At 29.8% G+C, this 16,804-nt stretch overlaps 1 protein-coding gene across 2 annotated transcripts; it reads left to right on the forward strand.

Moving 5' to 3' along the window:
• Positions 1-44: 44 nt before the first annotated feature.
• LOC143068367 (tubulin--tyrosine ligase-like) lies at positions 45-16,214 on the forward strand. 2 transcript variants are annotated; one of them, XM_076242361.1, is made up of 10 exons: positions 45-146; positions 1,189-1,305; positions 1,577-1,740; positions 2,371-2,449; positions 4,258-4,502; positions 5,445-5,577; positions 8,821-9,021; positions 9,462-9,555; positions 9,886-10,004; positions 11,004-16,214. In XM_076242361.1, exons 3-10 carry the CDS (start codon positions 1,578-1,580, stop codon positions 11,110-11,112), a joined length of 1,143 nt encoding a protein of 380 aa, XP_076098476.1. In that variant the 5' UTR covers positions 45-146; positions 1,189-1,305; position 1,577; the 3' UTR covers positions 11,113-16,214. The 2 variants fall into 2 exon arrangements, with proteins under 2 accessions (XP_076098476.1, XP_076098477.1); XM_076242362.1 differs by having other exon boundaries at positions 47-113.
• The last annotated feature ends 590 nt before the right edge of the window (positions 16,215-16,804 follow it).

Consider the following 16,804-nt stretch of genomic DNA (forward strand, 5'->3'; position numbering starts at 1 on the left):
AAAGATAAAAAAAATATACTTATCGAGTCTCTATTACAAAAGAACTAATTGAAAATGAAAGTAGGAATAAACTTTCAGTTAACCCTTTAAGTGACTAGGTGAAGAGGTCAATGGTTTGTTTACTTCAGTTACCAAACCGATTAAATGTAAACATCAAATCAAATCATTTTTTTGTTTTGTGTACTATTGGATATCTGTTAGTCTTTTTCCTTTTTAGACATGGTGTTGTCAATTTATTTTCTACTTCAGATTTTGAACAGTTGAATATCCTACTGGTATCTTTCGCTTCTCTTTAAGTGCTAAAATGACTGAGCATTCAATCTATTGTTCATCATTTTCGAAACCTGTGATAATTGTGTAAATACCACTCAGTTATGGCCTACATTGTTTGCAATGAACAGATTTCTATTATTAAATTTAACATAAAATTTATCTAAAAATATAATTTTATCCCTCTATAGAAGGATAGTCACTCTATACAGGTGTTACATGCATCACCATATAGAGGGTTTGGTCTCAACATGTTTAAATGTACTAAGGCCATCATATCATAGATTTTTTTTTTGGGAAGAAATATATGCCAGTCGACTGGTATGTGTTCTTCATATATACCAGATAAAAAAGATAAGATAGGTTTTTTTTAATTTATACACCACAAGCTTTAAAGAGCTTTTGACCTAATATGAAAATATAGACAAGATTAGTCAAAATAATTTTGACTTTTAAAGGCTATCTTAACTTTTGCTTTGAAGCGCAAAGGCGTCACTGCAAAAAAATAGTCTCTCAAAACACCAGATTTATTTGGCCTTGAAGCTGAAACTTATTTTAATGATTGTGACAGTCACAAATACTTTTATACATTTGAATCTTGGGATTGTGAGGGAGGTTGATATACAGTGATTAGTAATAAGCATTAAAAATAAGTATAAATTGGTACAAATAGCAAGCTAACATTTAAAAAATCTCCATCTATGTTAGACCCTTTACAAGTATAAAAATATTGATGAATTTGTAACTTTTAGTCAGATACATGTACATGATTTTGGTTCAGATTAGCATTTAATTTGTCAAAATTAAAGATGACATCAACAATTCAAAATTAAATATTATGTTTTAAATGATTAGAATAATTAATGTGCATTTTAGTAATGACATATATGCATTATGTTAATTTTTAATTCATTATAGGATCTATTGATGACTTATTACAGCATTGTTTAAGTGTTTACTTCATCTACAGTTGAAAAATGAAAACTTCATAATGAATGGTTCAGTTTTAGAAAAGGGATAGAACAATTCTATCAGGTTAGTATATATTTATTCATTTCTCTACTTATAAAAAAATGTTATTTGCTTCAACTTCATATAAGTTTAAAAGATAACAAGATCCTGATCTGCAGATGTGCATGTTGTTCCAGTTTTTGTTAGTTATGCCCCTTTCACTTTAGAAATTTGGCATTTCACAACAACTTCTTTGTTATAGCAACTCTTCCATTTAGTGTTATTACATGTTTTATTGTAGAAAAAAAGAGTATTCAACTATCATGACAATGTCAACTTCTTATTATTTTTTCAGAATGTATGGGTTTGTGAATCGTGATATTAAAAGCAGTGTCTACAAAGCTGTCTCTAAGTTTCTGGTTGAGAATTGTGATGAGGATTGGAGGAAAATGCCAGCTAATTCAGCATCATTTAATCTGATGTTTGGGGAAAGAAATAAATTGCCATTTGGTAGATTAGGTTGGTACAATCTCTAGACCTTCTGAAATTGACATTCATTACACAATGAAACGTAACATTCATGATGACACGAGGTCCCACAAAAGAAAAAGTGCACAGAAAAATTAAAGAAACCCTTGATTGAAATCGTGTTTTCATGATCCTATCTAAAAAATGTAATTATAAGTATTGAATGCTTCTTTTTGTAATTTTATAGGGTTGTAAAAACGTTGACTGGCGCACATTTTTAGAATGAAGCTTTGGTCAACCCTTTTACACCCTAATGAATTAACAAAAATAATCATTCAATTCTTTTTAAAAGTATTCAATTTGTAAAAATTGTTGATATAGCATTTCATGTTTACCCTATTGATTTCTGATGGAAGGGCTATATTGTATTAATTCATGGCAACTGTCTTATATAGCTGTCTTTCATTCTTATGCAGTTAATCATTTGTCAATTTTCTGTTATCAAAATTTAAATGATGGCTTTTATCAATATTTGCATACAGTCATTGATTACCTTGTGAAAAGTGTGAAAGAAAAAATACAAAATAATTACTTGAAAAATGATTTGTGAGAAACAAAAACTAAGTAACTAGTGGAATAGTTTAAAAGTTTGAAAGAAAAAGTGAGTTTTCATATATTTAGGTCATGAACCTGGACTTTTTCAATTGGTGAATTATTACAGAGGATCAGATATGATATGTAGAAAAACTGCAATGATCAGGTGAGGAAAACTTCTTTACATTTTTGTAACATCATTCTGAGGTCCACCTCTAGGTGAGGGATTCTCTTGCTGGTTTGAAGACCATTTGGTGGCCTTCTGCTGGTATCAGTTTGATGTCTCTTTGACAATATTTCCCCATTTCCATTCTCAATTTTTATCATCTCATCAACAAATCATTTTCTTCATTTTTATGCTTAACTTTTGTCATAAAATCATTTAAGCATGATAGTAAAAATGTATTTATGAAATTGGTCTTCAAATAAATGTTAAAACTACACTTTTTCAATATTTCAATTTTTAAAAACCATTTTTACATTAGAGTTATCTCCCATTTGATAGAAAATCTAAACTAAAAAAAACATTGAAATGAAAAACAGGTTTCTTTCATGGCCCATTGCAGATGAATAACTGTAAATTCAGTATTATTCGTGGATTTAATTTAAGTCAAATTTAAATAGCCAACACCATGAATTCAAATAGCCACAAAAATACAATCTTTCTTTCTCCTTTACCAAAAAGTTGGATCAAATGAAAATAACTGAATTTACAGTTAAGGAATGTCTGATAGTTCCAATAAATTACAAAAAGATTATAATCTGTAGTTTTTCTGGGCTAATCTGTTAAAAAAGTAATGGTGACAAAAGTATGACTGATAAACCTTGAATATAAAAAAGAAGATGCGGTATGATTGCCAATGAGACAACTCTCCACAGAAGACCAAAATGACACAGAAATTAACAACTATAGGTCACTGTATGGCATTCAACAATGAGCAAAGCCAATACTGCATAGTCAACTATAAAAGACCCTGAAATGACAATGTAAAATAATTCAAACAAGAAAACTAACAGCCTTATTTATTTTTAAAAAATGAACGAAAAACAAATATGTCTATGGTCGGGTTGTTGTCGCTTTGACACATTCCCCATTTCCTTTCTCAATTTTATGTAACACACAAACAAAAGACAACCACTGAATTACAGGCTCCTGACTTGGGACAGGCACATACATACATAATATCATTAATGTGGCAGGGTTAAAATATATATTGTTTTTAATTTAAAGATTTATTTTTAATTTTCTAGAAGTTTGTTTTAGTTAATTTGTTTCTGATTGATATTACCCCCCAAGGCCCAATCTACTTTTTCACTCTTAGATTCTTAAAACATTCATTTGAAATCATAAAACTAGATGGAAAGTTACCAATTACAATAAACTTAGGAATCTGATGTTCAGTAGTTGTCATTTGTTGTTGTGGTTCATAGGTGTTTATCGTTTCTCTTTTTTTATATACCTTAGATCGTTGATTTTCCAGTTTGAATGGTTTTACACTAGTCATTTTTGGGGCCCATTGTAGCTTGCTGTTTGATGTGAGCTGAGGCTCCTTGTTGAAGACGGTACTTTGACCTATGATGGTTTACTTTTATAAATTGTGACTTGGATGAGAGAGTTGTCTCATTTGCACTCATACCACATCTTCTTATATCTATTGTCATTTCTCTTTGGTTTTGGCAACTAAATTTAAATGTAAAGTTTTAATGGTTAAAATATAAACATTAAAAACAATGCCAAAATGGAAAACATAATGTCATTCTTTTATAAAATCTAAATTATTCAGATTTATTTGAAGCAATTTTTCATAAATTTTTAACTGATTTCTGAACTTTCACATTAACCTGAACAAAATTTGTCAGTTGATGTTGTACCTTTCTTTGTTTAATACTCATGCATTCATTTCATTAAATATCTTCTCCAGTAGTTTACAAATGGAGAAAACATTAGTTAGATTTGTTTGAACACCATTTAAGGGTATTTAAAGAAGAACTGAAAAGGCGACCAGGTATGTTTCCAAAAGGGCTACCAATGTCATTTATCATATGTCCAAAGAAAATATCCGAGAATGCTAAACAGATGGGCGAGGCTTCTGTAGCAGCTATGAGAAAGGTAGCCAGACCTGATGATAGACAGGAACTAGTAGAGACTGATGCAGCATTGGTACAACAAGAAAAGAAAAGAATTGTTTGGATAGCTAAATCTGCTGCAGGAGCAAAAGGTAAAACTATTTAAAGAAATAAGAATGAAATAGATAAAAAAAAAACATCCAATTTGCTTTTTCGTCAATGTGTTCTCAAATGTTAATAGGAAATATTGTATTTGATTATCCATGAAAAATCGATCATTTGGTTTTATTTAATGTTTTCATATTATAGTTAATTTTTATACCTCCATTCTAGGAATAGGGACTTTATTGCAACCCCTGTGTCTGCCTGCTCGTCACTCTTTTCAGGCAATGAATATTTACTTTTGCACACCTTTTCAGGCACAAATGTACTACTGAACAAAATAACTTCATATTTGGTCTGTAGGTTTACTGTGATGACTTATAATGTAGAAGTGTTTCAAATCAGTCACACCTTTTTCCTGATCCTGATTCCTTGATTTTTCAATATGTGGAATAATTAAGGTGAATATTTGTGTCTCATTTTTCATATACATGTACTACTAAAATGAAATATTTCATATCTGGTCTGCAGCTTGACAGTAATACTTAGGTTAACTAAGGTTCTTTTACTGATACAGGAACAAAAGTTCCTCTTCATCAGTCTTTTTATCTAAATCTGCTCCACTTCCAGTGATTGTTGTTTGTAGTCTTCGTACACCATTGGTTGGTTCATCCAGGATTTGTCTAGTCTATTCTTAAATGTATTTGTGGTTGGTGATGTCACTATAATATCAGGTAGTGTATTCCATATTCTGACCACTCATAGAGCAAAGGCATTACTCTTACATTCTGTTCTGGTTCTCTGTGGATATATTGACTTGTGAATGTTTTTTAATCACTCAGACACCTACATTGTTAAAAGTAAGGATGGGTATGTTAACCAAGACAACATATGCAATTTCTTGTTAAGTAAGAAAGCAAAACTTTAGTTCATTGACATATTCTTTACAAAGTAAATTGACTGTAAACTGAATTAGGTTATATTGGTTTCAGGTGAAGGTATCAAAATCTCACAAGATGTTGATGAACTGATTGCATTTATAGATACTCAGGCACAAGGCTTTATAGTCCAGAAATACATATTAAATCCATTTCTGCTGGATGGAGACAGAAAGTTTGATATTAGGTAACATTAACATTGTTCTCTTGAATTATGCTTCTTCATGTACATGTATGGCAGTACATTCCTAACATTCAAATTACTGTCATGCTGTTAGTGAAAGATATATGTATTTATGCTTTTAGTGAAAGATAATCGTATATATGCTTTTAGTGAAAGATAAATGCGTTTTAACGCTAGTGCGAAATGGTGAATACAACACTCAGTGAACAGTATACTGTGAATTCAGAAATTATTGCATGCATTTATTTCTGAATTAAAAGTATTGACGATCGGATATCTCTCCCTGTCCTCCAAAGAAAAATAAACAAGACACTTTTGTACAAATTAAAACTAGTGTACTTTACACTAAACAATCAGTTATATGTTATGAATATTCTTGTTGCGACTGTTTCACATTTTTCATATTGACACCTCAGTTTTATAGCTGACTGTACAGAATAGGTTTTGTTCATTTTTGAAGGCTGTACAGTGACCTATTATAGCTTTTACTTTTGTCATATCAATTGTGATGGATAATTAACTCATATGCAAGTACATGTACAACACATCTCCTGTGTATAAAGGGCACATGCTCATAAATGGTGGATATTTCTCTTTCCCTATATATCTATTATATACAGGTTTGACTGTATTTAGACTATAGATATTAATAATCACATTTATTATAAAGTGTTTGATAATATACATGTATAACTGAAATATTAATGTAGTTATATATAATATAATTAAAACAAACAAAACATCATTCAGATTTAATTTTTTATTGTTATAATTTAAAAGGGTCAAAGCACAATCTTTTCTCATACAGCACTAAAATAACAGACACATCTCTGACAATATTCTAAAAAGATCGGTAATGTGAACAAAACATATCTGTTTCAATGGTAACTGTATTATCACTCTCTTGTGTAGCTGTTGTCAGCCATGGTTCTGTTTGGTCATCAACATCATCTTGTTGCATTATCTGAAGGATATGGGCAGATAACTCTTGAATCTTTTCCCATTTGTTTTGCTTGTATCTGTCAAACATGATCCTGATACCAAGAATAATTGACTTTCTTCTTTCATGACTTGTCTTCATAATGTCATTACCTGTTAAGATTGATGTGAAAATCTTCTTCTCTAGAGCCAATATTTTCATATCTGTAATAAGTATTAGCAGTCAATTAGTTTAATGTATTTCTTCAACTTGTATAAATTCATTTAAAGGTTCATTTATTTGTTTTGTCAAATTTATTTTTGATATATTAAAACAAAAGCAAACAAACCAGTTATTACTGAATTTAAAAAAAAAATGTTTTTTTTTAAGGTTTTTCTTTTTATTCTAATTTTACAGATTAAATTGAATTTAAATGTATTTCTTTAATTTGTTTTATTAAGTACCATATTTGTACTTTTTATTTGTTGAATGTTTCTGTATGTCTGGTTTTATTGCCTTCACTACGGATTTTATTTGCAAAATTTAATGATTTCAAATAAAATTAATTGCAAGACCATTTCATTTTTGTTTAATAAAGATTTTTAAGATTTAAAAAAGAAATGACACAATAAATTTCTTGCATGACTTTGAAAATAATTTTACAACATTATTTTGATTAATTCTATATGGTTATTCCTTATCTTTTCACATTTTTCAGAATTATTAAAAAAAGATAATAGCTAAATATTTGGGATAAAATTAAGGAATTAATCACCAAATAAGATAGATAAGACAGAAGAAATTTTTGACATCATCAGAAGGTTTGAAAAATTACATTTTTTGTATCTTAGCCAACAATTTAATGACATGTTAAAAATATAACAGGAATGTGAAAAATAAATTTTACTTAAGTAATTACAGACTGAAATTTAGTGATATTTCAAATGTGATATGTAAACTTACCAAAAAGAAAAACTTGCGTCACAGCTTTATCATGTTGTAACAATAAAGTTTTCAGTTGTTTAGCACAGGTTAAGTATGCTTCCTCCATTTTTTGCTCAAAATTTCAAATCTTTATAAAAATATGATATTAAAATAAAATTGATAAATATATATAGTTTTTTTTAGTTTACTCATTTTGCTGTAGAGCTTGGGTTTAGGAGTTGTAGGGTTTCAAAAAACAGTATCATCAAAGGCCTTATTTATCTACAATCAGTATTTTGAGTGATTACATTAAAAAATTGATTACTTTATTCTTGTGGCTTCATTTCTAATCAACCAATAATTGAAAACAATCTTACATTGTGTACATAAAAATTTCACACAGATTAATTAAAGATTACAAAAGTTATATTGATTTGAAAAAATCAATACAATTTATATTTTCATTATATATGTTTATTTTTATTTCATTGAAATTTTTTAAAAATTGTTTAGTTTTTAATTTTCAATCAAGTTTTTTTAATGAAACATAAATTTATATCATGAACCTAGAGGAGTTTTAAAATATATATTTGCAAAATGAGAATAGATTCTTATGAATAAAAAAGGATATATATATATATATTAAAATTCTATATTAATTACTCACTCCACCATTGATGTATTAACTTTTTTTACCATCCAACAAATTATTTTTTAATATGTATGCTTAAATTTTGAGTAGGAAATAATTATGATATTTATAAATTCACCTGAATTCAGTATTGATGGATTGCCATGTATATATATATCATTTGTATATATGATATCTTGTCTACATGTTTAATTTTATTATGGTAGAGGATGCTTGTATATATTTTACTACCAAAGTCTATAAACTAAAGGTACACATTTGAAATACATCAACATCAATAATATATACAATACATACATAAACACAGACTATGTGACAGAATAGCAGATGGTATTGTAGTAAGACATAAACATTATTTTAACATTTCAGTTTTAAGCTTAAAAAATCTAAATATAAATTTACCTAAATTACACAGCTCTTTTACATTGTTTGTACTTATAAGGGCCGAGAACACAGTTATTTCAAAGTGCCTTTCTTTTACACAATAAATTCAAATTAAAAAAAATCACACCTGCTGTATCCTAAAAAAAAATTCACAGTGTAATGTTCTACTAGTGGGACAAATAATATCAAATTTATAGAAACTTCTACCAGCTTTAACTCAAAATATTGACATTGCTACAAATAATGATGTAGAAATTTAAAATATGAGTATTTCTTTTTTGTTGCATATATCTTATTTCATTTTTTTTGCAATGAAAGAAACATTTCAAAACAAACTAAATTTACAATACTATTTGTATGATTATAGATGTTGGGTATTGCTGGACAGCAATTACAATGTGTATTTCTTCAGAGAAGGAGTTCTTCGTACGGCATCAGAGAGTTATAAACCAGAGAATTATAATGATGTCACAAGTCATCTAACAAATCATTGCCTACAGAAAGAATTGTCAGCAAACTTTGGTGAATATGAAACTGGAAATGAACTCTTTTTCGATGAATTTAACAGGTAAATACAATGGGCTATTACAGTAATTGTACTGTTTTTATTCCCCACCTCCCATAGTTTTTTATGTCACTTATAACAGAATAGTATTTGCTTCAACTTCATAACCCAAAGAATAAAATCAAATGCATGCAACCCTCCATCCATTTTTCCTGCAATAGACAGAAACATTTTTGCAATTTTTTTATTTTTTTTTAACTTAGATTAAAGTGTACAAATTTATGTGTCATTCAAGTTACAGGTTTGGAAACATGTTCATTTGTATTTTGAATATTTAATTCAACTTTAAAAAAAAATTTAGATACAATGCTGTGTCACTACTTTAAATGTTGTTGCAATACCATAACCAGTAATAAGTTGTAAACAGGCCATGCAGATTTACCTTCCAGCCATTCTGTATTCGTAACTTTAAATACTATATAGATAGACAATTTTTGTTACAGTTACCTAAAGAAAAAGACACGTATGACAATGGACAACACTATTATTCCACAAATCAAAGAAATAATAAAGAAGGTGTTGCTGATGATAAAAGATGTAAGTTGATTTGGAATATAATACATTTCACTTATTTATTTTTTTGTCTTTTGTCATATCTTAATGCATGTTTTGTCATTTTGGGGAATTTTGTGTTATAAGTATAATTTTTGTTCACCCTTTTCGAGACTTTAGGTGGTTAAGAGCTTGACATGTTTTATAGACATCAGTCTATTATTGAGTAGAATATAATTACCTCTAGATGTCTTTATCTGGTTTTTTTCTGTTGTTTGGTTTCATTATATACCTCATTTCATTAAATCTAGTTTAAAAGGTATGAGCTCTTTGTGTAAAGGTTTGTCTATATTTGTTAATCCTTTATTCTTTCAGAGAATTAGCACAAACATGTTGGGTTATGGCAGTTTCCAGCTGTTTGGCTTTGACTTTTTATTGGATAGTCAACTTCAGGTCCATTTAATTGAAATTAATGGAGCACCAGCTTGTGCACAGTAAGTTTATGATACATTTTGAATATGTACCCATATTCTTATTGAAAATGCATGTGAATGCAGTGACCTGAATAATTGATATTTGTTAGTTACTTCATTTTTGTCTTGCCTACAGCAAATGCCACATTGAAGACTTTGCAGACACACAAACCTATTAAGATCTACCACTTACAATTTTGGCCTCAAATTTCAGTAATTTTGCACCTAATTTTTCAAAATTTTCTTGGGGACATGCCACTTCCAAGTTGCACACGGCTGGTGCTGTGTGCAATCGCGATCAGTATAAATTAACTAATATACTTTCCCAAATCCAACATTTCACAAACTTTTATTCCCAATTGCATGGGCCTTCGGCCCCTTCCCCTAAATACTAGGAAAATCAATCAGGTTCATCTGATGAAAGATTTTGAACACTTTATAAACATTAATTCAATTGGTTTATGTGAAAGATTTTGACTGAATTGGTCATTAAAAACGCTTTGATGCAATCTGAAATATGAAAAATCTATCAAATATGCCAAAAATGTCACTTTTCAGATGTTTTCTGTCAAAAATGAAAGTGGCTGCATCCGTGTTTATCCTCAACCTTTATATATGTTATCTATTTTCATCAGATACAACTTACATTTCAATATTGAGAATAAACACAAATGCGGCCACCTTCATTTAAGACGGAAACCGTCTAAAATTTAACTTAAATGCTAAAATTTTGAAGATTTCAGTAATTTAGCATGACTTAATGATGCTAGTACCGATATCTGTGCATTGTATTGTCAAAAACAGCTCATATTTATGTAGCAGAAGCATTCTACTTTCCAGTAAATAATTAAACGTTTATATTTTGACAATTTTGTAAAACTGCTTTATTTTGGAGCCAAAAAGGGGTCTTACTGGACCAACTGCTTTAAAGAAAAAGAATCGCACTTGTATTTTCATTACTTACAAACAAAAAATTAGCAGATTTAATTAATAAAGTGCAGAGTATATTTTTTATTTCAGAAAATTACTACCAGATTTGGCCAGATGTATAGTACAAACAGCCATAGACCCAATCTTTAAACCGAAATCAGCAAAAGGAAGGGGAGATAACTGGTTTTCTAAAATATGAGACATGCATATTATATTTATGTTGGCTTATTTAAAGAACATATTCTGGTTCTCAGATAATGCTCCCTCGGAAAAATTAAGTGCTGACTTTTGTTCATCAAGAACACTTGCTGTTTTCACAGTTCATAAATATTCCATCAGAGAGGAAAAACTAAAAGTTTTAACACTATACAGTTGTGGAACACTTGTATTTGTTAATATTTTTATCAAAAATTTTAATGGAAGAGTTAAGATATGTTAACACTTCATAGGAGAGGGAAACCTGAAAAAACATACTGACCAATTAAAGCATATTATATGGGTCTATTGTGCTCCAAAATTTAAATTGAAACATATCATGACTGCCTGTGAATTTTTGTTTTTACTTAATATCTCATTGTAAAAAATATACTTCAGGGATTTTTTCGTTTGTTTGTTGTGTTTTTGTTGTTATGTCATTCAGTAAACAAGTTTCACTGAGGAGAACTAATATGGATTAAAGACCATACACTTTCCAGGAGTTAATGGTAATAAAGAATTATCTTTTTGCATCAGTATATGTTTTAATATGACCAATTTTTGTCATGTTGTTTTAACTGAAAGTTAGAAATTGTCTGACATATTGCAATATTTTTAAAATGATAAAGAAATAACATGTCACTACAATATAAGCTATTAATTAACTTATTGAAGTGGTAGAATTACATTGAAATGGCTATTTCTAAATAGTGAACTATCATCTAAAGAGTATATGTTTGTTTATAAAAAGATAATATTATAAAGTCAATATTAATGTTAGTCAAAATATTTTGCCAAAATGCTTTTAAACCTTTGTAGATTATTGTGATATTATAAACACATTCCGTCCCTGTTATTCTATCATTGTATTGTAACATTTTACAAGTTCTTTATATATTTGTGCTTTATTTTAGATTTATTTACTTTATTTTTATGCAAACTTTGAAATCCATTTGAAAGAATGTAATGTGATGATGTTTATACAGGAAATTTCTTTATTAGGTGTAATATGGTCCTGATTTTTTTTTACTTTCCAAAGAAAACTATGTATTTTTAGTCTGGAATTATTAATAATCAAATTGCAGAATTTTTTAATGAGGAACTAATGTAGTTCAGAATTTTAAGTAGAAATGATATGTATAATTATTTAAAGTTTACCAACTTATTTTCACAGACTCTTTTTCGTTATTAGCCATAATAAGAAAACCATTTTTTTCCAATTTTTCTCAAAAATGAGCAGTAAAGTCAGATAATATATTCCTTATATACACTAATTTAAAAAAATATATATATTTGAAAGGAACAGAAAGGACATATTTCTGTGTTGATATTTTATTTTTAAAGTTTCTATACCCATTGAAGGTGTGTTCATGTCATTAGGGAGTTGTTGAAATACTTTTTCCCATTTTTTTCTATTTTCATTAATTGAAATGTTAATCATAGACCATTCTTCTTTGTTAAAGAAAAATTCTGTGCAACATGAATTTTTGAGTCTTTAATGCCTTTTATTGATATTATACAAATATAGCCTTTGTATTAGGTCGATACAAGGATATATTGACCTGAAAGAAGTATATTGACTGAGGACGAAGTCTGAGGTCGATATACTTCTTTGGGTCGATATATCCTGTATTGACCTCATACAAAGGCTATATTTGTTATATTATTAATTTCTGACCATATTTGTATAAAAATCGTCATTTAGGTTTGTTGGAATTTTATAGATATTACATTGTCTCCTTGACAATAACAACATATTAGTAGTTATTTCATTTACTTTTTTTTTTTTTGACATTTTATGTATTTGAAGATTTTTTTCGTCAAATAATCGATCACAGATTTCATGTGTTCCAAACGTTAAACAATATCCTGAAATTCATTACATGACGTCACAAAGTATATTGGTTTTTAGATATTCTAAAAATAACCGTGCAATATGCTTTTTGCAGGTCAATATGCGTTTTGCTATCCGCCGTTTTCTCTCTACCTTCGAAAATATAGTTTAACATGTGACTATCCCTAAACGAATCAAATTTGTTAAAATATACGAATTAATAATATACTGTGATATAATTGTTTCTTAAGGCATTATTTTTTATTTAGTATTGTCTTCCATTACCAAAATTACAAAGATGTCCTTTATTATAAACAATGTTTTGTTGTGTTGGAGTAGAAGAGAATGTAGAAAACATTATTAATTGTTGTGACTTCGTTTATTGTATAATATGCTCAATTTTCAAAAAAAAAAATATTGAACAAAGTTTACAAAGTTTTAATGACTACTATACTTGTCTACTAGTCTGATGACCTAGAATCTAATTAGTCAAATTTTGAATTGAACAAAGAGACTATGCTTCTATATATATTATATATAACAATAACAAAAACACAGAAGTGTAATAAGGACCCTACAATGTGACTAATTAATGCACATAGTCTAATACTTCCAAGGAATGTGAGACTATTTTTGATATAGCTGTTGATAGAGCTTACATTTGATTGTTTGTTATACTGAAGTTAAGAATTGTTGTATTTCTTCAATCCGTACACAACTTAACACTAATCTTCAGGAAATATCAAATCTATTAGATGCTGGAAACACCAGAACCTTTCTAAATAAAGTAGACTAGCAGCTTTAGGTAAGAACTGAAGATTCTTTGAACTCTCTTCATTGCTTTAAAAGGTCTTTAGGGAATTATGAAAAAATGAAAGAAAAAAAAGCTGTGGTTTGATGCCAGAACACCTGTAAGTTTACTCTGATCAAGAACTGTGCTTTTCTGAACATTCAAAGTTCTATTGCAATCCATAATACAGGAAATCAAAATTAATTGTCTTTTCCCAATTTTTTCTTGTTAAAGAACCCATTGTGTTCCCAAGTGTTTCCATCAGTTAGAGAGTCATTCTCAATTGTGTTTCTCCACGTGTTTCTATTGGTCAGAGAGCCCATTGTGTTTTCCCAAGTGTTTCTGTTTGTTAGAGAGCACATTGTGTTTTCCCAAATGTTTCTATTTGTTAGAGAGTGCATTGTGCTTTCCCCAAATGTTTCCATCAGTTAGAGAGTTCATTGTGTTTTCCCAAGTGTTTCCATTAGTTAGAGGGCCCATTGTGTTTTCCCAAATGCTTCTATTAGTAAGGGACCCCATTGTGTTTTCCAAAGTATTTCCATTAGTTAAAAGGGCCAATAGTGTTTTCCCAAATGTTTTCTATTGGTTAGAGATACCGTTTTGTATTCCCCAATTGTTTCCATTAGTTAGAGAGCCCAAATGTTTCCGTTGGTTAAATAGCATATTGTGTTTTCCAAGTGTGTCTATTAGTTAGAGAGCCCATTGTGTTTTCCCAAATGTTCGTATTGGCTAGAGAGCCAATTGTGATTTTTCAAATGCTTCTATTGGTTAGAGAGCACATTTAATGTTTCCCAAGAGTTTCCATTAGTTAGAGAGCCCATATTTTTCCCCCCAAATATAGCACTCTGTGTTTTCCCAAGTGTTTCCATGAGTTTGCGAGCCCATTGTGTTTTCCCAAATGATTTTATTAGTAAGGGACCCCATTGTGTTTTCGCAAGTGTTTCTATACGTTAGAGAGCACATTATGTTTTCCAAAGTATTTCCATTAGTTAAAAGGGCCAATAGTGTTTTCCCAAATGTTTTCTATTGGTTAGAGATACCGTTTTGTATTCCCCAATTGTTTCCATTAGTTAGAGAGCCCAAATGTTTCCGTTGGTTAAATAGCATATTGTGTTTTCCAAGTGTGTCTATTAGTTAGAGAGCCCATTGTGTTTTCCCAAATGTTCGTATTGGCTAGAGAGCCAATTGTGATTTTTCAAATGCTTCTATTGGTTAGAGAGCACATTTAATGTTTCCCAAGAGTTTCCATTAGTTAGAGAGCCCATATTTTTCCCCCCAAATATAGCACTCTGTGTTTTCCCAAGTGTTTCCATGAGTTTGCGAGCCCATTGTGTTTTCCCAAATGATTTTATTGGTTATAGAACCCATTGTGATTTCCCAAATGCTTCTATTGGTTAGAGAGCCCATTGTGTTTTCCCAAGTGTTTCCAATAGTCAAGAAGCTCATGGTGTTTCTGTTGGTTATCACATTGTGTTCTCCAAAGTGCTTCTATTGGTAAGAGAGCACATTGTGTTTCCCCAAGTATTTCCATTAGTTAGAGAGCACATATTGTGTTTTCCCAAGTGTTTCCATTTGGTTAGAGAGCACATATTGTGTTTCCCCAAGTATTTCCATCAGTTAGAGAGCACATATTGTGTTTCCTCAAGAGTTTCCATGAGTTTGGGAGCCCATTGTGTTTTCAGAAATGTTTTTATTGGTTAGAGAACCCATTGCGATTTCCCTAATGCTTCTATTGGTTAGAGAGCCCATTGTTTTTTCCCAAGTGTTTCCAATATTCAAGAAGCCCATGGTGTTTCTTAAGTGTTTCTGTTGGTTAGATATCACATTGTGTTTTCCCCAAGTGCTTCTATTTGTTAGAGAGTACCTTGTGTTTCCCCAAGTATTTCTATTAGTTAGAGAGCACATAATGTGTTTTCCAAGTGTTTTGATTTAGTTAGAGAGCACATATTGTGTTTTCCCAAGTGTTTCAATTTAGTTAGAGAGCATAGTTATTATGAAATAAGTCTTCCTGTGATAAAAATTGTTATAGAACTTTGAATGTTGAGAATTTCGATGGCATTTAGTAATCACATCATCTGTGTTTCTGAATCAAATGTTTTCTGCATCATAAATTTAGTATATTTTACAATATAAGATTGAAATTTATGCACATGGAAGGGGGAAAACCCCATTGATTTTCTTTTGCCAATAAATCATAGGTCAAGGTCACTGTTACTAAAAATAGGATTTTTTTTTAAATTTTTTTTTTTGGGGGGGGGGGGTCGTTTCCAGACGGCAATTTGATTTAACCTTTATTGAGTGAAATGAAAATTATACAGATTAAAGATATCGGGAAAAAAGAAAGAATCATATTCTTATTTGTGTTTGTAACTATGTATACTGTATTGTTTATTATATTTGTAAAAGAATAATATTAAAATGATATTATATTATGCTCCTTGTGAGCCCATTTTATGGAAATAAAATAAAGCATCTATATGTTTTGGGGTCAAAGACCAAGGTCAAAAGTAAAGAAAAATATAGAGCTTAATTTTCCATTGCATGGTCGGAATGAATCTTATACAGATGGAAGACAGAATATGGGAGTGGCTTATTGATTTTCTGGTCAACAGGTCAACTGTCAATGTCACTGTTACCGGGAGTTTTAGCCCACTGTGAATTTTAACACATTTATGCAGGTGAAAAGTTAGCAATAACAGTACATTTTTAATTGTCACTTCAAGCATACTAGTATTTTCAGCTCTTGTTTTAAAAAGAAGTTTCTCTTGATGAGTGGGCAGTTCTGGCAGCCGTTTGTACTTGTTTTAAAATCAGATTTCATATATTCCATGATCCCACATGTCAACAAATGCCCATCTTACATTATTTCCAATTGTTTTATGTTCCTGGAATCTTAACATACTATTGGAATATAATTAAGAACTTTAACTGCACTGAGCTGGTTTTTTATTGACTTTTTTTTTTATAGATTTGGTCATATGAAGGCCGGGATTGACAAAGGTTGAAAATTGAGCTGGCGTAAAACTGACTAAAAAGTTACTTTAAAATTGTTAATCTGTTTAATGCGTACTG

The sequence above is a fragment of the Mytilus galloprovincialis genome, chromosome 3 (assembly GCF_965363235.1).
Source record: "Mytilus galloprovincialis chromosome 3, xbMytGall1.hap1.1, whole genome shotgun sequence".
NCBI classification, from domain to species: domain Eukaryota; kingdom Metazoa; phylum Mollusca; class Bivalvia; order Mytilida; family Mytilidae; genus Mytilus; species Mytilus galloprovincialis.

What these genes read in the sequence shown, in the direction of transcription:
- LOC143068367 (XM_076242361.1), top strand. Translation starts at nt 1,578, where the DNA reads ATGTATGGGTTTGTGAATCGTGATATTAAAAGCAGTGTCTACAAAGCT. An exon ending in GACAGAAAGTTTGATATTAG is followed by an intron (nt 5,578 to 8,820) that starts GTAACATTAACA and finishes GTATGATTATAG; the next exon opens with ATGTTGGGTATTGCTGGACA. An exon ending in TGTTGCTGATGATAAAAGAT is followed by an intron (nt 9,556 to 9,885) that starts GTAAGTTGATTT and finishes TTATTCTTTCAG; the next exon opens with AGAATTAGCACAAACATGTT.